The 26,925-nt window shown below is 40.8% G+C and overlaps 1 protein-coding gene across 1 annotated transcript in view; it reads right to left on the bottom strand.

The window, feature by feature from the left end:
- The window catches only part of LOC121874680, a 102,890-nt gene extending 88,049 nt beyond the window's left edge, over window positions 1-14,841 (bottom strand). The window contains exons 1-3 of the mRNA XM_042378923.1: window positions 14,770-14,841; window positions 10,561-10,716; window positions 7,511-8,133 (exon numbers count right to left, since the gene is read on the bottom strand). Coding sequence (XP_042234857.1) covers window positions 7,511-8,133; window positions 10,561-10,693 — 756 coding nt within the window. The 5' untranslated portion in view covers window positions 10,694-10,716; window positions 14,770-14,841. The remainder of the gene's footprint in view (window positions 1-7,510; window positions 8,134-10,560; window positions 10,717-14,769) is intronic.
- Window positions 14,842-26,925: the final 12,084 nt, after the last annotated feature.

Raw genomic sequence — 26,925 nt, 5'->3', positions numbered from 1 at the left:
CACAGCACAGCACATACAGCACAGTATATACAGCATATACAGCATATATATATAATAGCATATACAGTACAGCAGCATATACAGCACAGCATTACATACAGCACAGCACAGTATACATAGCACACAGCACAGCATACACAGCACTCTATACACAGCAATAGCATTAGCACAGCACAGCACAGCACAGCATACACACAGCACAGCACACAGCAGAGCACAGCATACACAGCACATCACAGCATGCACATCACAGCATACATACAGCATAGCACAGCATATACAGCACAGCATAGTATATGCATAGTACAGACAAGACATAGCATAGCATAGGCACATACAGCAATAGCACAGTATATACAGTACAGCAATAGCACACACAGTACAGTGCAGTATATGCAGTATAGCACAGCATATACACACAGTAAGCATACAGTACAGCACAGATATCAGCTTAGCACAGCATATGCAGTAATAGCACAGCATATGCACACACAGTACAGTAGATTATACACAGCACAGCACAGAAAGAGCATGCAGGCACAGTATGTATAGCACAGCATATAGAGTATAGCAATAGTATATACATTACAGCACAGCATATACAGCACAGTATAGCATATGCAGTACAGCACAGCATATACAGCACAGCACAGTACATTACTGTACAGAACAGTATATACAGTACAGCACAGCATATACAGTACAGTGCAGTGTATATACAAAAACACATCTTATATACAGTATGAATAGCATATATACAGCATGTGCACACAGCACAGTCTAAATAGTACAGTATATACAGTACAGTACATATATACAGTATATGCACATAGCACAGTATACACATAGCACACATATACAGTATATGTATACAGTACAGCACAGTATATACAGCATAGCATAGCATATATACAGCACAGCACAGTATATACAGTACAGTACAGCACATAGCACATGACAGTACATATACAGTACAGCACAGCATATACAGCACAGCACAGTATATGCAATACACATAGCATATGCACAGCACAGCATATAAAGTACAGCATAGCATATACAGTACAGTGCAGTATATACAGTACAAATATATAGAGTAATAGTATATGCAGTACAGTACAGTACAGCACATACAGTTAGCATAAAGTATATGCACAGTACAGCATACAGTACAGTGCAGAATATACAGCACAGTAGAAAGCTGACACAGTATATACAGTACACAAAGCATATACAGCACAGTGCAGTAATGCAGAAAGTACAGCATATACAGTACACATTGTGTATACAGCACAGCATATACAGCACAGCACAGCATATACAGTATAGCACAGTACATCCAGTACAGTATATATGCAGTACAGCATATACAGTTCAGCACAGTATATACAGTACAGTACAGTATATACAGCATACAGCACAGTACAGTATATACAGTACAGCACAGCATATATACAGCACAGCACAGTATATACAGTATAGCACAGTATATACAGCACAGTACAGCATATACAGCACAGCACAGTATATAAACTTAGTACAGTATATATACAGTACAGCAGTATATGCATAGCACAGTATATACAGTACAGCACAGTATATAACACAGTAGAGCACAGCATAGCACAGTATATACAGTACAGCACAGCATATACAGCACAGCACAGCATATATAGCACAGCACAGCATATGGCACAGCACAGCATACACACACAGCACAGTACAGCATATACAGTACAGCACAGCACAGCATATACAGCACAGCACAGTATATAGCACAGTACAGTATATAGCAGCACAGCACAGTATATACAATAAATCACAGCATACAGCACAGCACAGAACAGTACATCAGTACAGTACAGTATATGCAGTACAGTACAGTATATACAGTACAGACATACAGTACAGTACAGTACAGCACAGTATATACAGTACAGTACAGTATATACAGTACAGTACAGTATATATAGCACAGAATAGTATACTGCATGTACAGTATATACAGCACAGTACAGTATATACAGCACAGTATATATACAGTACAGTACAGTATATGCACACAGTACAGTATATATATACAGTACAGTATATACAGTACAGCACAGTATATACAGTACAGTATATGCAGTACAGCACAGTATATATAATATATAGTATATAGTACAGTACAGCATATACAGTACAGCACAGTATATACATAGTACATATATCAGTATGATTACAGAATATACAGTACAGTACAGTATATGGCTACATGCCAGCATATACAGTACAGCATCAGCATACAGTACAGTACAGTATATACAGTACAGTGCAGTATACACATATAGTATATATAGTACAGTATATACAGAACAGTACAGTATATACAGCACAGTACACAGTACATGTAAATGCACAGTATATACAGCATAGCACAGTATATGCAATACAGCACAGTATATACAGTACAGTGCAGTATATACAGCACAGTGCACAGTATATACAATACATTACAGTATACAGTATGGTACAGCACAGCATAATACAGTACAGTACAGTATATGCACACAGTGCAGTCTATACAGCACAGTATATACAGTACAGCACAGCATATACAGTACAGGCACAGTATATGCAGTACAGCACAGTATATGCAGTACAGTATATACAGTACATTATACAGCACATAGCACAGTACAGTATATACAGCACAGCACAGTATATACAGTCACAGCACTGTATACAGTACAGTACAGTATATAGAGTACAGTAGCATATAATAATATACACAGTATATACAGTACAGTACAGTATATACAGTACAGCACAGTATATACACAGCACAGCACAGTATATACAGCACAGCACAGCATATACAGCACAGCACAGTACATATACAGTATGAGAGCACAGTATACAGCATATGCATGCACAGCACGTATACAGCACAGCACAGCATATACAGTACAGCACAGCATATACAGTACAGTATATTAATGTAGTACAGTATATACAGCAAGTACAGTTATACAGCACAGCACAGCATATGTAGCACAGCACAGCATATACACAGCATAGCACAGCATATATATACAGCAGCATATACAGCACAGCACAGACATATAGCACAGCACAGCATACACAGTAGAGCACAGTACAGACATGCAGTACAGTACAGCATATACAGCATAGCACAGTATATACACACAGCACAGTATATACAGCACAGCACAGTATATACAGTACAGCACAGCACACAGCATATGCAGTACAGCACAGTACAGTATACAGCATATACAGCACAGCACAGCATATACAGTACAGTGCAGTGTATACAGTATAGCACAAGACACACACACACAGCATACAGTATGGCACAGCACAGCATACAGTACACACAGCATACACACACAGCACAGTCATACAGTGCAGTATATAACACAGCACAGCATACACAGCACAGCACAGCACAGAACATACAGCATAGCACAGCACATAATAGTATAGTACAGCATATGCAGCACAGTAGATATACACAGTACAGTATATATATACAGTAATAGTATAGTATATAGTAATAGCACAGCATATACAGTACAGCAAGTATATACAGTACAGCTGACTATATACAATACACATAGTATATACAGTATGGCATAGCATATATACAGTACAGTACAGTATATGCACACAGTACAGTTAGAGTACAGTATATACAGTACAGCACAGTATATACAGTACAGTACAGTATATACAGTACAGTATATACATACAGTACAGTATATACACAGTACAGTACAGTATATGCAGTATAGTATAGTATATACAGTACAGTACAGTATATACAGTACAGTATAGTTATATGCAATACATTACAGTTTTGCAGTACATATATATATATATATATATATATATATATATATATATACAGTGGCCCTCGGTTAACGAACTCAACTGCTCCAGAAGGTCGTCATAACCGAACGTTAACCCAAAACCATTGTTTCAATGGGTTTTGGGTAATTGGTTCTGGCTCAATCAAAATTTCCTAAATTCAACAAAAATGGTAGAAAAGTTCACTTACTTTGAGGTGTATGGTATGGGCTCCTGGATGATGATGATGATGATGGATTTAGAATGGGGTGGAGGAGAAGGAAGAAGAGAAGGCATTGGGTGGAAGAGAAGTCACCCATGGTGCCATTTCACCCATAAAATTTTAGCTCTCTGGTTTAATTCAAGATTATTTTCTTTAAATCAACGCTGCACTGCATTATATATTGTCAATATATAAAATATATTTCAAAATGACCAATAATTTGCTTGGAAACACAGAAAAAGCGTTTAGTTGAAGAGAGTCTCAAGCAAGATGTTACTCCAGTGAAAAACAGAGAGAGACTGACGCCTGTTTGCTGTGTTAAGAGGCTGGATGCCGCGCATTAAACTAGTCACTTACTCAATTTTGTTCAATTGTTAAAATGACTAAAAAATTGAATATTAAACTTTTAAAATTATTGAATAGTATAAACTTCTTTGATATTTACAAAATAGTAAGTGAATTTAAGCCTCTAGAACCATTAATGTATTGGCGACTGATACTAAACCTGGTTGCCCGGCCAAAGCGAAACATGTTGAGGTCGGTTCAGAAGAAGTTCGTTAGTTTAATTTTTTGTTAACCGAATTGAAGATCCTTATGGAAGGCAGTTCGTTAATCGAAATTATAGCATCCAGGTGTTCGTAAACAGTCACTTATATATATATATATATATATATATATATATATATATATATATATATATATATATATATATATATATATATATATATATATATATATATATATATATATATATATATATATATATATATATATATATATATATATATATATATATATATATATATATATATATATATATATTATATATATATATATATATATATATATATATATATATATATATATATATATATATATATATATATATATATATATATATATATATATATATATATATATATATATATATATATATATATATATATATATATATATATATATATATATATATATATATATATATATATATATATATATATATATATATATATATACTGTATATACTGTATATAGTCCTCCCCTTTTGACAACTGGGGGGTTTATTTCATAATCACCCATCCCTTCCTGTCATAATCATCACCCTCAGAGGGGGGAGATCAGAAAAAGGATTATCCCAAGGATACATCATCATATTAGATATGGTTACGGTACAGTACAGTACATACTTTCAGCCTACTTTCATACATCATATCACCCTTTTTATTTGTGCATTCTGGGAACTACAGTACTTTCAAGTCATATGCCCTTCTGAAGCTTTGCTCTGTGTTTGATCTAGAATAAATCACACAACATGCACCATTTCCTCTCCTCCAAAAAAGTGTCATTTATTAACATCACATAAGTTGTTGTAATCAGATGATACCCCCTATCTTGATTTATCTGTACTTATCATGTGTCTTCTTTACTAAATAAGCCACTTCATTTCATTCAAAATCTAATTCAAGACAGTTTTATGAATACAGTACTTTCATAGTTTCTTTCAAACCAAAAGGAAGAACATTAAAATGAAAGATTTCTTCTTCGGCTTAAAAACCATCTGAATCCTCCTGCTGATTTATAAATGAAATACCCCTGTATCACTCACAGTGTGGTGTATTCTTCAAAAACTATCCCTGAAGTGTCATAATGGAGCACAAAGTTGGTGTTACCCTGTACTAGACCACTCTCAGTGAGCAGGCTGACCTTGAATTAAAAGTTGGCAGCCTACAAAAGTGACATGAGTGGTACTGACTGGTAGCTTTACTCTAATTAGTCCTCCTGCCTCTACAATACAGGGGTACAGTTACATTTAATCTTCTTCTGATAGCATTGGTTTCATGGAAAAAATGGGTGATCATGAGATTAACCCCATTTATCAAAGGAAGCATGAAATGATGGCCAGGCTTCCAAAACTGGCTCGCACATGAATGAAAGATGCCTCACAAAAGGTCTCAACCTAAAAATAAATTGCCATATCACACAGCTAAGGATATTATATTTTGTTTTACTTGATCACACCATTCATTACCAACACTATCTAACTACAGCTGTAATATACTTGACTGATAATTGCTTTCATCCAAATGCTGATCATGCTGTTTCAGTGTTAGCATTCTCCTAAACTAAATTAATGCTTTACATCAAGGTAGGTAGATACCAGGTAGCCTCACTCCCATAGGATAAGCTAATGAAAATAAATATGATATTTTTATTTACGTATTTTTGAAGGCTTATGATGGTATTAAAAGTTGTACAATAAATGTATGGAATGGAGATTTTTTGTTTAATTTTAATTGGTGCCACTGATTAAATATATAAAATAAATATAAATATCTTATTTGCGACGCTTGCGACCGCTGGATTCCACCCAACGTCGCTGATTGGCTAGCGATGACATAACTTATTAAGCTCCGCCCACTTAATTACATCAAACAGTAGAAGCAGATAACAATACCTCAATATTACAAACGCATGAAGTGGCAAAAGGGGCGTGGCTTAGCGATCTCGAGAGTAGAGTTGCCAATTAGTGAATTCCTATGGGCCTGCGTGAGGCTACCTGGTATCTACCTACCTTGATTTACATTCTACAAATATTTACACAAAACTACACTGTCAATACTGCAAGCATGAAATTTTAATAATGCTCTATTACTGTATTGTATTCACAAATCTATTTTTAAATTCTACAAAAGTACTGTAATACATTCTCAAAATTTTTAATAAATCACGATATCAAGCATATAGAAGAAGACCATCACAAAAAAAAATAATAACAAGAAGCCAAACTACTGAATAAGTTATAATGGGTCACATGAAAGTTTGTCCTCAAAAGTGAAATGTGAAAATTTTATGCGATACAGTATGTAAATATATACAGCATGCCCTTAAAATTCTCGGGGGTTAGGTTCTCAAAGTGACCGCGAATAGCCAAATCCGCAAATAACATTTGCTGACGGGGGGTGGGGGGTTTGCATTTTTACTTGTGTACAAAGAAATGTCTATTCTCTTTGTGTTTCCCAAAGGACAATTATTTCTTTTACCTATACAGTATTAGAGTATATATGTGTGTGTGTGTGTCTACACACACACACACACATATATATATATATATATATATATATACAATAAAGGTAAAAAAAATTACTGTCTCTAGAACGAATGGATCCCTGTCCCGGCCGCGAAAATGCCAGCTACTTTAAAACTACCCTTAGACATTCCTGGGTACGTCCAGGGTGTCATCCGTGAATAATCAAGGTCCATGAATTAAAAATCTGCGAATTGTCAGGGCATGCTGTACTCTATTCAAACTCCATTTGAAGTCTGCTAATATCAACTTTAAGTAAATTTGTTAGAAATAAAGTCTTTCATATACTGTAACAAAATTTGTTATTTATTTCAAATAATCATAAGAAAATTGCTGTTAAAACTTACTTGAGCCGTGGGAACTTGGTGGGCTGGAAAAACACACAAATTGTGTATCTGATTAATAGCTTCTGTAAGACGAGTCATAGAACTTGATCGCTTGACCTGTGGTGGAGCCAGGCGGGAACGGCGAGAGAGTCGTAGAGAAGATAACTTAGGAGTGACATTAGATGTATTCTCACCCCTCTTCACATTGGAAAGATCTGTATCACTTGTAGTTATAACCTTTACATCTGGACTGCACTGGTTTGCTCTTACTCCGGATTTTGCATTCCGAATAAAATCTGGATCACTGCATGGAACATGAGCGTGCCCAACAGAGTCCAGTGACATCAAGTCCTCCTCCATATTAACACTTTTGCATTTTCGATCAGTTGGTTGTTGTCCACTTAGCTCCGACACATTCATCTTGTTGGGCAATAGGTTGACCGTGGCGCTCTGCTTACTAAGATTTCGCACAGGTGATGCTTGAACATCACTTAATGGGTCAAGTGATCTCTGGGTGTCGTGAAGACTGTTGAGGTCTGGGGGATGTATGGACGATTGGGTTGGGGTGATAAGGATAACTGTAGGAAATGAAGATGTCGCTGATGGAGAGGATGATATTAGTATGTTTGAATCATTAGTAAATTCTGGGATTTGGAAAAATAAATCAGAGAAACTCTTGTTAGCAGTATGATAACAAATATAGGAATTTTAGCAAAGAACTTCAGAGAATAAAGGAAATGGATCATTAAAGTAAAGGACAGTTTTAAAGGCGAAGACTCATTCACCAATTATTAAATGCCTATTCATAGGCAGTGTCAGAAAAAAATATAAAAATTTGCTCGGAAAAAGGTCACACTTTATTTAAATACCATTAACAAGTAAAGAAATTAAGCCAAAAATATTTTAAGGTGGTTGTTAATTGACAATACACTGTACACGACTTCCATAGATCAACAATACATTACAGGCATACAGAATTTGTACAAGTAATGAAGCAGAGTTTGTGGATATACTGCCCTGACAGCGGCCACTGGATCTTTTCTCACATTTCCACCACAACTTGGTTTTGTAAGTGACATGCTTGGTATACATGAATTCAATTTAGCAGATTTTTTAAGCATACTTATTACTGTCATCATAAAAAGACAAAGGCAAGGACCCAAAACCGCATAAAAAAGAGGCATCAGACATTCTTCTGTGCCATGTCTTCCCCAAACCAAGGAAAAACCAAAACATGGACGAAGTGTAGTTAGACCCATAAAATCTCCTTCCCATACCAAGAAATAATGTAACTACAGCATATCTAACCTGCAATATGCATATGTTTTGGTTGGAGTGAAAAGCAAGATATACAGCTAATCCAAAAGAGTATCAAGACCCCAGGCATCCAAAAGAATATGAAACATCAAGGGAAAATCAACCCAACCAATACATGAATGTGTCTATTCCACTGGACCCTGGGGACTTGATACTTTTTGGATCAGCTGTACTGTACATCATTTGGTGATAAACATTCAAGGAAAGCATTTATAACATAGGCAATAAGCAGAGCAAGTCCTTACAGTACAACAAAATCCAATGGATTATGAGGGACACCTCGGAATTTAGGGGAAGAATTCAATAACAACCCAACTACCCCCACTGAACAACCCAGTTCAGCAAGCCTAAATGTCACATTCCTTTAAGGATTCCCATATGCCCCAAAAATCAAGCAAATTAAGCACACAGCAACCCCTAAAACAGAATGTTCCAAAAATGTAAATTTACTGAAATTCCATTCCAGATTATATCTTTCAAGGAAACCAGAACATCTTCTTTTGTGGCATTAGGCAAGATCCCATACCTGGAATAAAACTTCTGAAGACAGGCTGAGTTATGGCACCTTAAAGTTAGGACATGGTGTCAAGTGGTGTCAATCCTGCTATTAACTCACCAGCTACCCACAAAATTGTGAATCATATAAACAAACCCCTTGCAACAATATGCACAACACTAATAAACTGCACTCTTACTTAAACAGAGCACCTAGAACTGTGGGAGTTCCTATCATAGATGACATCAATACTTAGCTTTTGTAGAAATAAATAATAGGTCAGGGAAGAGCCAGACTAGAACATTCACTTTACAGTATATGAGTATAAAGTGATCAGTTAGGTACAATAGAAGATTAAAAATGGCAGTGCTATAGGTCTGGCACATACCAAGTAGCATGTTGATTGTCACAGCTCAAACAGACCCCTTGTCTGCAGAAGACAACTGTTGCATCTGATCTCCACCATTTAAAATAATAGGTGCAATGAATGGGAAGGGGGATTGGTTTATCCAAAATGGGTTAAGATTTTAACCTTGGCAGGTATTGTGGGAGGGGGGGGAGGGTCATCTGCATACGTTGAACCCCAGTAAGTAGCCTGTACAGTAATATGAGACCCACTTGGTTAAAGAATATAGGCCAGAAAAGGGGAGTTTCATACTATAGTGGAAGCAAAGGCAGTGCAAGGTGCAAAGCAAGAGTTACATTGTTTAGTACAATACAGTATAGCAATTACTTAGATTAAGCATAGTTATATGCAGTGGTCAATTTGTATATAAAAATGAAGTGGAATGCACAAAATTATGATGAGATTAGTGCACATACAGTACTGTATATTTGTTTAAAATATTCATATTTTATAATACTGGTCTGTTATTGAAATAAAGGATGTTTAATATTTAATTCTAAAGAGCATATCTCTGAGAGAAAAAATAAACATTTTCTGTATCAACTACAGTAGCGATCACTTTTACAAAAATTGTAAAATTTTCTTAAAAAGTACTGGAACAAGTGGAACATCCCTGTGGAACAATCCACCACAAACAAACCACTGGGTATATGCACAGTACAGTACTGTATAATGTACATCTAGAGGTCTATACGGTAACTAATGCAAAATTAAAAAAACTAAAACCCTGAAGACTCCATTTGAACTTTGAAGTAAATTTTTCAGCTCTGTTTGTGATTCACTAGTTCCTATGACCATGTAACAATGAAGAGCTGGTTTGCAAAACAATGTACTGTATCTCAAGAATCTTACCATCTTTCTCATCTTGTTTTCCATCCATCATCTGAAGGCTGTTCAAACTGTTTGACAAGTTGCGTGTTTTTGCCAGCCGTGCCAGGCCCATCTTTCTGCCTCCTCCACTGTCATCTTGGGTTGCAGAATCCATCCAGTTTAGCACCTTATAATAAGCTGGCAGAGTAGAAAGAGTGATAACAATCTAAAGTTTCTATAATACAGTATGTAAATAAAAAGCAGTAGGGGGGGGGGATAAGAATAGTGTTGTTGTCAAAGATTTAAGGTACAGTACATGTATTTGATATCCCTATGAATGTGCAACAGTGGAAATTTTATGGTAAGGTCATTATTGTTGGTAGCTTTGATGGATTTACAACCAAAATCAGGAAATGAAGTGCCACATTATACTCAGCCCAGCACCTAGGACTGCACATGGCTTACATAAAGGGTTGCTAGCTGTTAATCAATTAAGCATGGTTTATTTCAAGCTTCACTGAAGTAATTTTAGCTAAATTTAAAACAAACTTTGTCATGGTAAGCCTTGATATGATTTGGATAACACCAAAAATCTCAATGCTGTATGGTGAGGGTATGATGGTGTTGTCAAAATTCATTTTAAATTGTACAATGCCATACCAACCTACAGTATTACTAAATACTATACAAGTACAGGGTACCAGGTTCTGTACAAGTATATGTATTATATATTTTATTTTAAGAGAACTAAAGGTAACCAGGGTGGATGCATCCCATCCAGTTATGAGTATGAAATTTTCCTGTAGGAATGATGATGTCAGTTGTATGCCGTTAAAATTATAATCTTGGGAGATTAAGGCACTTAACACTGTATGTATGGAGGTTTCTGGTTTGAATAAAATCATCTGGCATTAGCCAAATAAATATTAAAAATGGTGTCCCACAGTGAAGGAGTTAGTAGCGATAGTTTATTAACCCCTTGTGAATGGGGTTCTCTCTGTGCCAAATGAAATCATCTGGTGTTAGACAAATGAATATTAAAAGTGGCACTCCCCATAATGAAGGGGTTAAAGTGAAGGATCTATGAAGGGTTAAGTCATCTGCATAGGAATGAATACAATACAATTGTTTATCAGTAAAAGATCATTAATATACGTACAGTATATGTAATAAGAAAAGAGTTAATGCTAGCCTACATCACCAAGGAACCCCAAATTTGATAGAGTAATAGTTAAAGAAAAAAATCATCCAAAGCATAGTAGAGTACAGTACAGTATCTCTTGTATATAACTGGTACTGCACTCTATGACTGGATAGAAAAGAAGAAAGTACAGTATAGGAAAACCAATATTGTAAGTAAGGATTGGTTTCAAAGTACTGTATGTCAAGAGTTACTGCATGAGTTTCACTATTGTATTGTGTGAGGAATTACAGAAGATCATCAGCAGATCACCTGCTAAAGAAGCCATACTTTTAATCACTAAGTAAATTGTTATCTTCATTGTACTTATTTGCTATCATTAATTTAAGGAAAACTGTGTAGTAGTTTGAAGGCTTAATTTATCACTCTCTTTTTTTGTGTGTGTATGTGTGTGGGGGGCTGAATCAATGTTAGCATCTATACTCTACATAATTTGAGGTAGCTTAAAAGAATTCGATGCATAATTTTCGGTAAAATGAATTTGACATCAGACTGACACGTTAAGCTTCCGTACATGAAACAGCACTGACTGCTTATTTACAAATGACAGCTATAAACCAATTAAGAGATGAGATGAACCAACCATACCTAACTCAACACTGTAATTCTAAGTTATTTTTTGTGATGTAAGATAAGTCTCCCTAGGTTAAGCTTAGGAAGGGTTTGGTTGGTTTGATTTGCATGTTTTAAAAGATGGGCAAGGTTGAAGCAAGAAAAACAAAATTAATATAAAAATAAATTGAAAGCTCTAAAAGTGGATGTGGAATTTTCTTAAAGTAATGAAAAAACTTTACTCTATAAAACAAGTGTGTCAAATAGCTAGTTTAGGCACACAAAACGGACGAATTATTATTATAATACCAAACGGTACAAATCATGTTAAACTAAATACACTCATTAATTTAATAACTTAGGACATAAAATCTACACAAAAATATCCATCATTGTTATTTCCATTAATTTATTCCCATGAAATAGAAAATAAGACAAGGACTCTGTGTCTTTGTAGCTTTGATGAATTGACAAAAACCATTGTTGAACTGTGTCTGATTGCAATAAGAACAAACAACTGAGTACAGTATAGTACTGCAGAACTAGAATAATGCAAAACTGTATACTGTAGATATCACTCAGTTGTTCGTTCATTCCTGCTAAAATTGTACAGTACAGTACATAGCTTATAAAGTTTTTTGTCAATCTGCTGAAATGTTTAAGTGTAGATGCTATAGCATACAGTACTTGCTATATCATATAAGTACGGTAGTATATTCAAATTAACGGAAATAGCAATTCAAACCTTGAAATGGATTCTACTAAATGAGAGGATTATTTTGGTAAATACTGTACAATACTGTACAGTATTTGATTTTCACGAGTTCATTACAGGCATGTACGTCCTGTTACTATACTGTACATTATCTATATACAGTCCTGATTGTTAAATTTAGCTACTGGTACAGTACTGTATTACCTAAAAAATATTTGGTGTATATAACACAAGAGTTCTCAGAATCCTATGCGGTAAAAACATTAACATTAGAACATATGCATTATAAAGTACAGTACAATATAAAAACAGATGGAGCCCAACTTTGATTCTTACATTGTTTCGGACTGGGTGTTCTCCATTATATTTGTTTTAATGCCTAGAATGCTAATTTGGTACAGTATATGACAGAGAAAAAGAAGCAAATTTAAAAAAAAAAAAAAATCTCTTCTAAGGAAAACAGCATAATTCACCTTTCAAAGATTGCTATAACACCTGTGGCACTAAACCCTTTCTGAGAGTATATAACAAGAACCAAGCAAGCCAAATCTCAGCAACCTAACCTAAAGATAGTTAGGTCAGATTTAGTTCATGTCAACTTTCACATTTGATACAATACCATGGTTTCACATATCAGAAATTGTGAATAATTGTCTGACACTCTTCTCTGTGGAGTGCAACAGCCAAGAGAATACAGCACTTGCCTCTTGTCCTAAGGGTCACTAATTTGACCACAAGGAACTCCCAGTCCACTCAGCATTAAATAAGTATGTAGTCAGGTACCCCATTTATCTAATGTAAGAGCTAGGTAACCTAACCAACACATGGTCCTACATTAAACACCCCGCTTTGCAAGCACTCTGTACAAAGTCGGGGATGAGAAGGCAGGGTTAATATTTGTTTAATGACTGCAGCAAGATTTTTGTATTTGGTTATTAGGTTGGGTTAGGTAAGGTAGGTTGGGTTAAGTTAGGTAGGTTTGGTCAGATTTCAACAGTGATTTGAAAGTTTGACATTTTTTTATTAATTGTTTTTGGGTGTATTTAGGTCAGATTTGAGTAAAACACCTAAATCTACAAAAAAAAAAACTTCTCACAACAAGAGAAGCCACAACCATTAAACAAATATTTACTGAAGGCAGTCAAATACCGTGTTGGCCATGCTGCCTCCTTGCTTACTAAAGGCCTAGTACACAGTACTGTATGTTGTATCCACACTGTCTATTATGAGCAATGATGCCTATGGGCTCCACCTTTTCTCAATCTTTTCTGTATATAATATGACTATACTGGTACTGAGTAATTTGTAACTTTGAATATTTTCTTTTTACACTTGATTATGGCTAAAAATGTGATGGGTGAGCCCCTGTTCCTTCACATTTACACTAATTTAACCATTATGCTAGCTTTGGTTATACAGGATTAGCATTGGCTGGCTCATATCATCTGCTGTCAGAAATGGTTCAGCATTATGGGCATTATAGTGATTACCAATTATGAACTGTTATCCTACCTGTTAGTCTAATTAAGAATAACCTCCCTTCACAAACATTTTTTCTTGTTTCCCCCACTGGTAACATTCGATGCATTAAAGCTATCTAATATTAGTTCAAATACTGATATACAAAAGTCCTGAAATAAAGTTGCCAAGAAATAGTGGCAACCCTTTTCTACACTTAACATTCGCTCCATTACCCAAAAAAATCATTCATTCAACATATACAATATACCTTAAAAGTGTAATACGGTATATAAAAGAAAAAAGATGGGTACAGTATAATTACACCTTGATGTGCAATAACTTTCATCTTGAATGTTCGAGATCCAATCGTTACAGGGTACAGCCCTGAATAGACTTAGTGGTACTGCAACGCAATTCATACTAAAAATAGACAGCTGCTATACACTTACATTAACCACACCTGAACATGTCCAGAGGCGTACTGACTACTGAGGTAGGACACAATATCCGTTTCATGAGCCTCAAGAGCGCCTTCCTGTTTCTATTCATAGACTGACTGACTTTGACAAAATCAGTGTTATTATTGTTTGTTTTCGTTACCCAGATGGAATTTCATCACTTTTCACAACACAAATATAAGCCAATACATTGGGTATTATGTCACTATGAATATCATCTGTCAAACTATATTGATTATCATTTTATATATTTACTTCAAAACAAACAGCTCTGCCATCTTCAGGCTAGAATTTCTATTACATTTAGCGGTAATTTTGAACCACATTAATTCTTTCTTTTTTTAATATCGGATAAGAAGTTGCATGGCAATACACGTGGAAATATACTCAGAAAAATAAAGTTATTCATCGTATGGCAAGATATAAACGAAAACCATTACCAAATACACTGGATGAACCTGCATGGAATCCTTTCCCATGATCCTGCACCTCAATCATACCTTCCTTTGCATTTAAACTAGACCCTCGTACGCTTTTTGTTAATTTAAACGCCTCTGTTTCTACTTCATCCACACATGACAGGGGCGGATCCAGGAATATCAAAAGGGAGGTCCAAGAAGTTGTGGGTGGAGGAACATGGCGAGCGCAGAGAGACCACCCAGCTGGAGGGGTGGGGGCTGAGCATATCTCGAGGACCAGACGGGTTGACAGTATACTCCAGATGGAGAAGCACTTCACTCTTGAAGATTGTTACGAGGGACGGACCGTCTAGATATCTAAACTACCTTTTTATAAGACCCAATAATTTATTTGCCTGATTTACCTTCTTCTCGCAATGGCCCGAGAACTTCAGCTCATTGTCAACATACACACCTAGGTCCTTCTCACATTCAGTCTCAAATAGTGCAGTTTCTTCATCCCGTTAGAACATATGATACGCCTCCTTACCATTGGTACGATCCAGGTGCATCCTCTTACACTTCGTGACATTGAATCTCAGCAGCCATTTCTTCGACCATTCTTGGAGCCCACAGAGGTCCTTCTGCAGCTCTTCACAGTCCGCTTGGTTCTTCATTTCCCGAAAACCGTGAGGGCAAACTTTTTTGGAGTGAGGGTTGTAAACTCTTGGAACAATCTACCAGAGAGTGATGTGACGTCACCGAATGTGAGCTCTTTCAAGACAAGACTTGACCAACACTGGAGCGGGTTCAGGTACATTCAGGAGCCGGTGCATGCCCAGTATTTGCCAACAGTGCGTGACAGAGACGTGACAGATCGCCCGGGCGGCTAGCGAGCCGATCAGTGGCGAAGAGGATAAAAGTAAAAGTCATCGGCAAACATTTGTATGGAGGAATGTGCAACGTCAGGCATGTCATTTATGAAACAAACAAACAAACAACAGCGGGCCCAATACACTGCCCTGTGGCACCCCACTTGTGACATGTAAGGATGATGATTTCGTGCTATTAATCACCACACACTGCTTGCGGTCATGTAGAAAGTCTTCTATCCACGCTAGGACATTTCCCCGAATTCCGTACCCTTCCAGTTTGATTTTCAGCCTTTCGTGGGGTACAGTCGAAAGCCTTGGCAAAATCTAGGTAAATATTGTCGATATTACCACCCCGTTCCAGAATATGGGTCCAAATTTCCAATACCTTGAGCAATTGTGTTGAGCAGGAGCGCCCCTGCATAAAACCGTGTTGGCAATCCTTTACAGGGTTGTTTCGTAGTAGATGTTCCATCGCGGCATAACATCACAAAGAAATGGCTCTGGTTCACGCTTTCCACCCTGTTTTAGGATTTTAAAGGTTTCAGTGAAGTTTGCCCTACTCTGTTTTGTCTGTAGGACTATTTAGTCCTAAAGCCCTCAGTCTAGTTGGATAATCGAAATGACATTGTTCCTAAATCATCTTAGTCGCTCTGTGTTGCACCTTTTCTAGAGATGTTTGATTGTTTTGGAGGTTGGATTTCGATGTCTGCACTGTATATACCTGTACAATAATCCAGACGGGGACGTATATTCGTCCTCAACCACTCTCTCTCTCCACTTTCAAAATCAGTTAACTAATTTATTAGGTCTTACAAAAAGGCCGTTCAGATATCTAGACGGACCGTCTAGATATCTGAACGATCGTCGTAACGATCTTCAGGAGTGAAGGGCTTCCCCATCTGGAGTACTGTCATCCCGTCTGGTCCCCGAGATATGCTAGGGACTGTCAGTTGAATGAAAATGTCCAAAGGAAGGCCACCAGAATGGTGCCTGCACTTCGGCACCTCAGCTACCCTGAGAGATTAAAGCGCCTACAACTGCTTAACTTACACTACAGACGGGCAAGGGGAGACCTAATTGAGGTGTATAAATATCTCAAAGGGCACTACTCAGTCGAATGTCCATACCTGAAGCTGGCGGACGCCCGCCCCACAAGGAGTCACAGCTTGAGGTTGAAGAAGAACATAAGAACATAAGAATGGAGGAAACTGCAGCAGGCCTATTGGCCCATACTGTGCAGTCCCGTTTACACCCAACCCCTATTGCTCATATAAGCATCCAACCTATGTTTGAAGCTATTCAGCGTATTCGAGTTAATGATGATATTTGGTAACATGTTCCATTCATCCACTACTCTGTTTCCAAACCAGTGTTTACCTATTTCACGCCTAAATCTAATTTTGTCTAATTTAAAACCATTGTTACGAGTTTGCTCCTGGTTGGATAGTTTGAGTACCTTTGTAATGTCCCCTTTGTTTAGCCCTGCCTTCCACTTATACACCTCTATCAGGTCGCCCCTCGCTCTACGTCTCTTGAGGGAGTGCAAATTAAAATGCTTTAACCTGTCTCTATACTCAAGGTTCCTAATGCCCGGGATTAGTCTTGTCATTCTCCTCTGAATTCTTTCCAAGGATTCTATATCCATTCTGTAATACGGTGACCAGAACTGAACTGTGTAATCCAGGTGTGGTCTCACAAGAGCAAGATACAGTTTTAGGATGACCTCGCTAGTCTTGTAACAAACACTCCTTTGTATGAACCCAAGTACTTTATTAGCCTTGTTACAAGCAAAAACACATTGTTTACTTGGCTTAAGGTTCCTACTTATCATTACTCCTAAATCTCTCTCGCAGTCGGATTTCTCTATGGCATCGTTGTTCATCTGGTATCTGGTTTCCCTGTTTACATCTCCTATACTGAGTACTTTACATTTGTCCACGTTGAATTTCATCTGCCATTTTTCAGACCATTCGAAAAATTTTTTTAGATCTTCCTGTAGTTTTGTGGAGTCCTCGTCAGATTTAATAACACGTCCTATTTTAGTGTCATCAGCAAATTTGCTTATGTTGCTGTCTATGCCGATATCTATGTCGTTTATGTATATAATAAATAATAATGGTCCAAGTACTGAGCCTTGGGGAACTCCACTTGTGACGTTGCTCCAATGGGACTTAGTGCCATTAATGCTCACTCTGCTGTCCTGTAACCACGCCCTAATCCATTTAAGGATATTACCTTTGATGCCATGTGCTTCTACTTTTCTAATTAGTCTTTCGTGGGGGACTCTGTCCAAGGCTTTGCTAAAGTCGAGATATACCACATCATAATTGTGCCCCTCGTCCACCTATTCGAAAACTGATGAAAAGAATGTTAATAGATTAGTTAGACATGAACGTCCGCTTGTGAAGCCATGCTGGGAATCATTGATCAATCGGTGCTTCTCCAGGTGATTTCAAATAGAGTTTGAAATGATTGCTTCCAGTAATTTGCCTACTATTGATGTTAGACTGATTGGGCGGTAGTTAGAGGATAGTGATCTATCCCCCTTCTTGAAAATCGGTATTACATTCGCTATCCTCCAGGATTCTGGTACTACACCTGTTTTTAATGACATGTTAAACAACTTTGCTAAGGGCATACTAAGCTCTTCCTTACATTCCTTTAATACTCTGGCAAATATCTCATCGGGACCAGGTGACTTATTAGGCTTTAGTTTGTCTATTTGCTTACTAACATCGTTACTAGTCACTACTATCTCTGAATAAAGTCGATGCCCCGGGTATCATGTTTAAATTTTCGGTGGTGAAAACTGTTGAAAAATATTTATTCAAATTATTGCTCATTTCTCTGTCGTTATCAGTGAGCTCGCCGGTGTCTGACCATATTGGTCCAATCTTTTCTCGTGCTTTAGTTTGATACATTTGGTAGAATCCTTTGGGGTTTGTCTTCGCCTCCCTTGCTATCCTTACCTCATTATTCCTCTTGGCTTTCCTTATCTCGGTTTTAACCCTACTCGCCAATACCCTATAATAATCCCTTCTACCTATAGCCTTCCTTTGGCCAATGATGTTCTTTAAATAATTATTTATCCATTTAGGGTCATTGTTGTCTGATCTGAGTTTTTTGTATGGTATGTTCTGCCTTTGTGCATGAAGTAACTCACTATTTAAATTGTCGTGGAACTCGGCAATCTCAGATCTCGTTATCTGGTCGGTGTCATCTGTCAGGTTGACGGCCAAGTGCGACACCCCCTCTCTCAGCTGCCTCTTTAAACTGTCAAAGTTTGCCCTTCTGAAATCTGGTACTTTAGTGGAATTTTCCTTACGTCTGCCCTGAAAATCTAACTGGAATCTAATTTCTTTGTGATTGCTGTTTGCAAGTTCGTTCCCTACCTCGACATTGCTAATGAGGTTTTCTCTGTTTGACAGAACTAAATCGAGTATATTATTACCCCCGGTGGGTTCGGTTATATGTTGACTTAGAAAACAGTCCTGGATCGTCTCGAGAAAATCCTCTGATTCTGAGTTACCTACAAGGTCAGTCCAATCTATTTGGCCAAGGTTATAGTCGCCTACTATACAGACTTTGTTGTGTATGAAAGCCCTACGCATTTCATCCCAGATAAGTCGCTCATTGACTCTATCAAGATTGGGAGGTCTATATATTGCTCCTGTGATTAATTTTTCCTTACCGTCGATTAATTCTATCCAAATTGTTTCTGTAATCCACTCAGTTTTTTATTTCCTTATTTATTTCACACTTCAGATTATCCCTAACATAGATTGCTACTCCGCCTCCTTTCCTGGTCTGCCTATCGGTATGGAACAGTTTGTAACCCGCAATTTGGTATTCAACCGGTAACTCACGTGTGTCTAGGTTGATCCATGTTTCAGTGAATGCTATTATATCGATTTTTTCGGTACATACCAAGGCCCTAATATCATCCATTTTGTTTCTCATACTTCTACTGTTCGCGTAGTCTACATTTAAGTTAGTCGTGTTCTGAGTCCTCCCCTTACCGCATTTAGTTTTAAACTCCCCGTCTAATTTAGTTTTGTCATCATTCCTAACACTATTTCCCTGTAATCTTTCACTTTGTTTACCCGCTCCCACTGCAGTTCCCTCCACCCCCGTGCTCATATGTTCTCCTAGCAGTTTAAAGACTTCGATATCGTTTGAACAGAAGCCGCAAGTCCAGAAAACTGTGAGGGCAAACTTTTTCTGATTGAGAGTTGTGAACTCTTGAAACAACCTGCCGGAGTGTTGTGCCGGCACCGAGTGCTAGCTGTTTCAAGACCAGACTTGACAAGCACTGGGGCAGGTTCAGAACTTCAGATACATTCAGGAGCCAATACATGCCCAGTACTTGCCAACAGTGCGTAACAGAGACGTAACAGACCGCCTAAGCAGCTAACGACAGTGGCGAAGAGGATAAAAGTAAAAGTACTGATTCATAAAGAGGATTTGAAATAGTTTACTACTTCAGACGCATCAAGAGAGAGATCATTACTAATAGCTAAAAAAAGTAAAAGTACACTTTTTTTGTGTGAAAATATCTAAGGGTTACTGTATCTTGTTGCTCACTTTCAAGTGATTTCTCGCTAATCATACAAGATCCAGTCGTTGTTATATTTTATTTTTTCAATGTTGCTGCGTCATCAGGAATTAGAATTTTTTGGCCATTGCTGTGGCATAAGACGTATGTTTAGATATCATATTATATAATTTAGAACTTTCATGTAGCTTCCTTCATGGTGTTGTAGTGGATTTCTCCCGCACAAACGCTGTTTGTCGCTGCGTAGCCGACCCCGCGAATTCCACAGTGTGTGCCTCGTGGTCTAGGTCAACCAGCGCCGCCATACATCACGGAGAGGGGTTCAACTACTAAGCCACGCCTACCCCCCGCTATTTAAGACCTGACCTCGTGGTGACCTGTCTCTTTCTACCTACACCAACCAGCCAGCAACACCTCCTCCTCCTCCGCCTGCCTGGCGGTCCTCGCTCCCGCCGGCGAGCATGGCGACCCACAAGCTGGTCCTCCTCTGACCACCCTCACCAACCAGCTCTCTCTACATCACGCTTGTAACCATGCTGCCTTCCCAGCACTAAGCTGCATTGTACATCCAATACAACATGTATACAGAGAGCACTTTGTGAGTTTCCTTTCTCCATCCCATCCTGAGTGTGAACACAAACAACCCGTACCCCACAAATGGTGACCCCCGGAGTGACGCACTCACACAGGATGGAGGAGAAACTGATCACGCTCCCAGTCTTCAAGCAACATGGAAGACTGGCTTATCCACACAGAAGCAGCTCTCATCGGCTCTACAACTACTGTCTCTACACCGCAGGTTAGACACCCTAGAGCAGCTCTGCTACTCTAAGCACACAGCCGCTCCTCTTCCGACCCCAGCACACCCGTCCTGCCTCAGACGCCGCCCCGGCCCAGCAGTACCCCCTGCCGCTTCTCCTGACGCGGCCCCTGCTCCTGAGTGCGGACCCACACACCCCTCTTTTCTCCCTCAGGTACTCCCTGCTAATGTCCTGCACCCTGCTGCTGTCGTGGACCCAGCTGCTGTCACGAGCCCTCATCCGCTTCTGCTGACGCAGCCCCTGCTCCTGACCCAGGCCCACACACCCCAGCAGGCGCATCTGACGACTTTGTACCTGCCGTGAGGGAAGCACAACATTCATCGCCTCCACACACCCTTTTTCTCCCTCTCTACTCCCACAGATATTGTGTATCTAGACAGTTGTCTCCAGCAACCGGCTCATCCACGTCATCGCCGTTGTCTCACATGAGGCATGCACCGCCCGTTCTGCCTCACATGTGCTATGCAACCCTGCAGACAACAAGTCTCCTACACCACCTGGAGGGAAGGGGGAGTATTGTAGTGGATTTCTCCCCTACAAACGCTGTTTGTCGCTGCGTAGCCGACCCCGCGAATTCCTCAGTGTGTGCCTCGTGGTCTAGCTCAACCAGCGCCGCCATACATCACGTAGCGGGGGTCAACTACTAAGTCACGCCTACCCCCCGCTATTTAAGACCTGACCTCGTGGTGACCTGTCACTTCACACATCGCTCCTGAACTAAGAAGACCTCTCAACAAGACCTCCTGCTGGACCCGGAACTGTGAAGACCGCCCTCTCTCTTGTGCCATTGTTGGCCATCTTCCCGGACCGGACCATCCACCACTGTCATCGTCGACAACAACTCACGAGCGTTTTTGGTTTATCGAGCATTAGCTTGCCCTCCCCACTGGTGGTGTGAGTGACCCACACTCCAGCTGGAGAGCAGCTATAGCGCGATATTCCCGACGTGGTTTGAGCTCTTTTCCTTCTACTGCTATTTTTCCTTTTTTCTCTCTGGCCTAGGGACCTGCACCCTCAAAAAGTGTATTCGTCCTGCGGTCCCCCCTGTAACTGTTCACCTCCCTCCCAGGAGATTGTGAACACGAAAGGGGGTTGGAGCAAAAACCCATCCCAGCCGAGTCTTTCCAGGAAAACCGTGATCGTGTGGTTCCACCTGGAAAGAGGGTAGCAATCCTTATCCTTCCCCAATAGGCACACTTAGCTCACGTCTATAAGTGAGCAGTCACATACACTAGGAAGTAGGCTTCCCCAACGGGGCTCCGGGAGAGAAGCTCAGGAACCACCCTATGACCACCAGCCAGTGGGGAGTGCTGAAATTCCTCTGCTACTTACTCAACCGGAATAGGTAGGTTTTAATTTAAAAAAAAAAACCACAACAACCACCGGTTATGGAGCGCGTACGCCCTCCTAACCGCGACCCCCGCCTGAACCGCCAACCTGATAACCCGAACCACGACAGGCTCCGCACAGAGAAAGCGGAGCAGTTACGCGCCTTCAATGAAGCCCTGAAAAGCAGGAACACTGCCACCACCTCCAACAACTCCACCACCACTGCTACCGCCACTGAGGACGACAACTGGACGAAGGTAGAAAACAAAAAACGCCGACGTGCTTTTTCGGGAAACGAATGCCGTCAAGCAGCCCAAAAGGCACCCATCACCACCACCAGCTCACCTCCAACGACACTGCCAAAATTCCGGATCACGAAAACGGACACAAAAACGACATATGCCGCCATCACAGAGATGGAAAAGCTAAATCCACTGGCCAAGTTCTCAGTGCGGCCCAACCTAAAGGGGGAGATGATTATTCACCCCAAAGACAAGGACTCCGCCACCACCCTCGACACTTACCTGCAAAACACCACCACCGTTGCATCAACCAAGCTGGACCCCGCCCAGAAACTGATGAAGTCGGTAGTCCTCCGGTACCCAAAGGAACTACCCCTCGAACCCCTGGAGAACCACCCGAAGATCCTAAAAGCCGAGAGATGCTCTCCCCCGTCCGACAAGACGGCCACCACAAAACAAGTGCTCATAACGCACTACGGTTCACCCCCAGCACCATAGACCTCAATACCTGGGGGATCTACGAAGTGAGGCCCTTCGTCCCAGAGCCCCTGCGGTGCTTCAGATGCCAGAAATACGGGCACCATCAGACAAGGCGCACGTACAAGGAAATCTGCGCAGTCTGCACACAGAAGCACGGCACACACTCCTGCCTCACCAAGTTGAAAAATGGAGAAAAAATTGCCCCCAAGTGTGTCAACTGCGGGGGCAAATACCACACCTGGAACCCTGGATGCTCCGAGAGGACAAAGAGGGTCCAGGCAAACCGACCAGCAGCAAGACCGGCCCCCACCGCCTACACACCAGCCCCACCAAGTACCTTCGTGTGGGGAACCCAAAGGCCAAAACAACAAAGCCAACCTCCTCAGCCGGTCAACACCCAAAGTGCAGCCCAGTTTCCTGGCCTCACTACGGCCACACCTCAGCCACCCAAGCAGCAGACAACGACAACCACGAAAAAGACAAAAGAAGCACACACCAAGGCACCAGAAGGAATGATACACGTATCAGACCTAGCCAAGGTACTGACAACCTTCGCGGAGGGCCTAGCCGGACTACTGGGCCACAAGATCCAACCCACACAGCTCCAAATACTCATGGGGAGCGTCCTCGGGCAAGTCGCCACAGCTCCAGCCACCTCAGTGGAGGAAGCCACGCCGGTCCTCACACGAGTGACAGCCGAGGTACACTCTACACCGAAGAAGGCCACCAGAGAACCCAAGATACCGACAGCTCCCAGAAAGAAATTGGACGTTTCAACTCCCCTGAACCGAACCACGGCCCAGAAGGCAAAAACCACAGAACAAGAAGATATGAACCTGATCCAGTTGGAATCGGACTTGAACATTTCCATCGAGGACCACCAGAAGTCCGCGATGAAACAGTGGTGGAAAGCATCAGCACCCTAAACATCCTAACATGGAATGCTCAGGGCATCAAAAACAAGAAACACCTCCTACAAGAAGCAGCAGCCAAGGACAAGCTTGACATCATACTGCTACAAGAACACCACTGTTTCAAATTCAGTGGTTACAAGACATACAGGAGGCATTTCACGCAGGCGTCAACAAGGGGATGTATGATCTTGGTCAAGTCAAGCATACCCTCCTCCAAGGTCACGCAGCAATTTCCATGTGGGGAAAACATCGAGACACAGGCCGTCAAAATAACCCTCCAAGAACGGGAATTAACTGTTCACAACATCTACAAGAACCCAAGGGGCTCACTGGAGGTGGCTCAATTATTTGCTTCGGCCGCTGACCACGCCACACTCATAGGAGGGGATTTCAACGCACATCATCCCTTCCTAAGCTCGGTAAGCCCCACAAATGAAGACGGCCTACACCTATACACCACCTTTCAAGATACACCCGAGATCTGCCTCCTGAACACCGGAGAGCCCACCCACACTAGGGGAGGAAGGCTAGATCTAACCTTCGTCTCCAGTGCACTACAGCCTTCGGCCTCCTGGCAGCTACACCCCACGCTGACCAGCGACCACTCGCCACCCTAACAACGCTGAAGGTGAACAAACTCCCCACTCCACCCCCCCCCTCCCCCGAGATGGAGATACAATACCCAAAAGGCAGACTGGGGACTCTTTAAGAAACACCTGGCTAAGTGGCGCGAAAAATCACAGCCGGCCGGCGCAGCACCCGTGGACGAGACAACCCTCCACCAACAATTGGTCGAGGCGTTTCACCAAGCGGCAGAAGAGGCTATCCCAAAAACAAAACCCACATCAAGACAGTACAATGATTACTGGTACTACTGTCCCAGGGTGAAAGAACTCAACCACAGAGTGAACATGGCCCGAAGAAACTACAGGAGACATCCCACGGAAACAAACAGACATCTCCTGCAAGTCATAGTTAAGGATACCAGGGAAGAGAAGGAAGAAATAAAAAACGTAAGCTGGCTCAAGTGGTGCTCCGAACTGAACGAGCACACCTCCCTTGGCAAGATGTGGGCCCAGATCCGAAGGGCATCTGGGAAGGCAACACCACCACCACCAACCCATCCCAACCCAGAAGAGGAAGCCGAGAGACTTGCAAAACTGTTCTCTGACAGAGCAGCAACGAAAAACCTCCCGAGACAGGCGGAGGAGACACAACGGCGTCTGCGACAGGTCAGACTCCAGATGATCGAAGAGGCCTGCAACAGTGAAGATGACACCGACAGACCTTTCAACCAGCAAGAACTCCAGAAGTCGCTAAAACGAAGCAAGGACACAGCTCCAGGGGCCGACAGGATAACCTACTCCATGCTTTCCCATGCCGGTACAGCCGGACACGAGGCTCTGCTATACTGCCAGATCTGGGGTCACTAAATCTAAGGGGATAACTTAACTCTAATCTTAATTTCTAAGGGTCGCTGCCACCAGACCCCCTCTGGACAGCATGTAGCTCGTTAGGTAGCGGGCAGAGTGGACTAGGCATTGGGTTAGGTTTTCCATTGACCAGATCGATAAGGGTAAAGAAGGGTGAAACCATAACATGTCTTAATTGATTTATTCCTTATAAAACATACTGATAAAAAACATATACATGAATTGGCCTTCCTCAGAAGAACAACGGAAATGTGGTTACCCAGATGGGCCCCAGACTCTTACATTGATGGCGTGTCATCCACCTACTTATTGCATAACAATCTGTGACCACCTTACCTCGGTCGTTCCTTCTTACAATATCCCTTAACACATCAGACTGCTCCACCTGTGTGGAATATAGCACCGTCGGTTATCATACATAGTAGCACCATCTCAACACACATGTTACACTCCATACTTGCAAGTATGTGACTCCTTGTGACTTTTAGGTATACACAACAGGCACCTCGTTCGCACACCGCCCTCGGTGGGTAAAGACGAGGGCTTCACCTAGAGACATACCAGCACTATTTCTACGCCTGGTATTATAGGTCGCTCCAAGTGACGACCGCAGTTTCTCACGGTCTCCTTAGTTGTGACTATTCATTTGGAGTGGTGCGCTTGAAATCCACAGGTTCACAGTGGACTGGCATAGCAGGGAGTAGTCCCCACCTGTTGTGACGCTCAGAGGGACAATGGCGGCCGGGCGGCAAGGTACTCCGACCATATGGCGCCTGAGGTGACGGTAGAACGGAGAAGACTCAGAAATAATGCCTGACGGGCGGTTAGCCCACCCCTTAACACATTCCTATCACACTTATATATCCGGCAAAGCTTTAAACTGTAGTAACTTCTATTTATCAACCTTAATTATAGGGCGGGATATAGCCCGCTAGGACACTGACCTGAGGTGACGGTAGAACGGAGAAGACTG

The sequence above is a fragment of the Homarus americanus genome, unplaced genomic scaffold, assembly GCF_018991925.1.
Source record: "Homarus americanus isolate GMGI-L3 unplaced genomic scaffold, GMGI_Hamer_2.0 scaffold34360, whole genome shotgun sequence".
Lineage (NCBI taxonomy): Eukaryota > Metazoa > Arthropoda > Malacostraca > Decapoda > Nephropidae > Homarus > Homarus americanus.
Note: the sequence above shows the minus strand (reverse complement) of the source record. Positions and strands in the feature narration are given on the sequence as shown.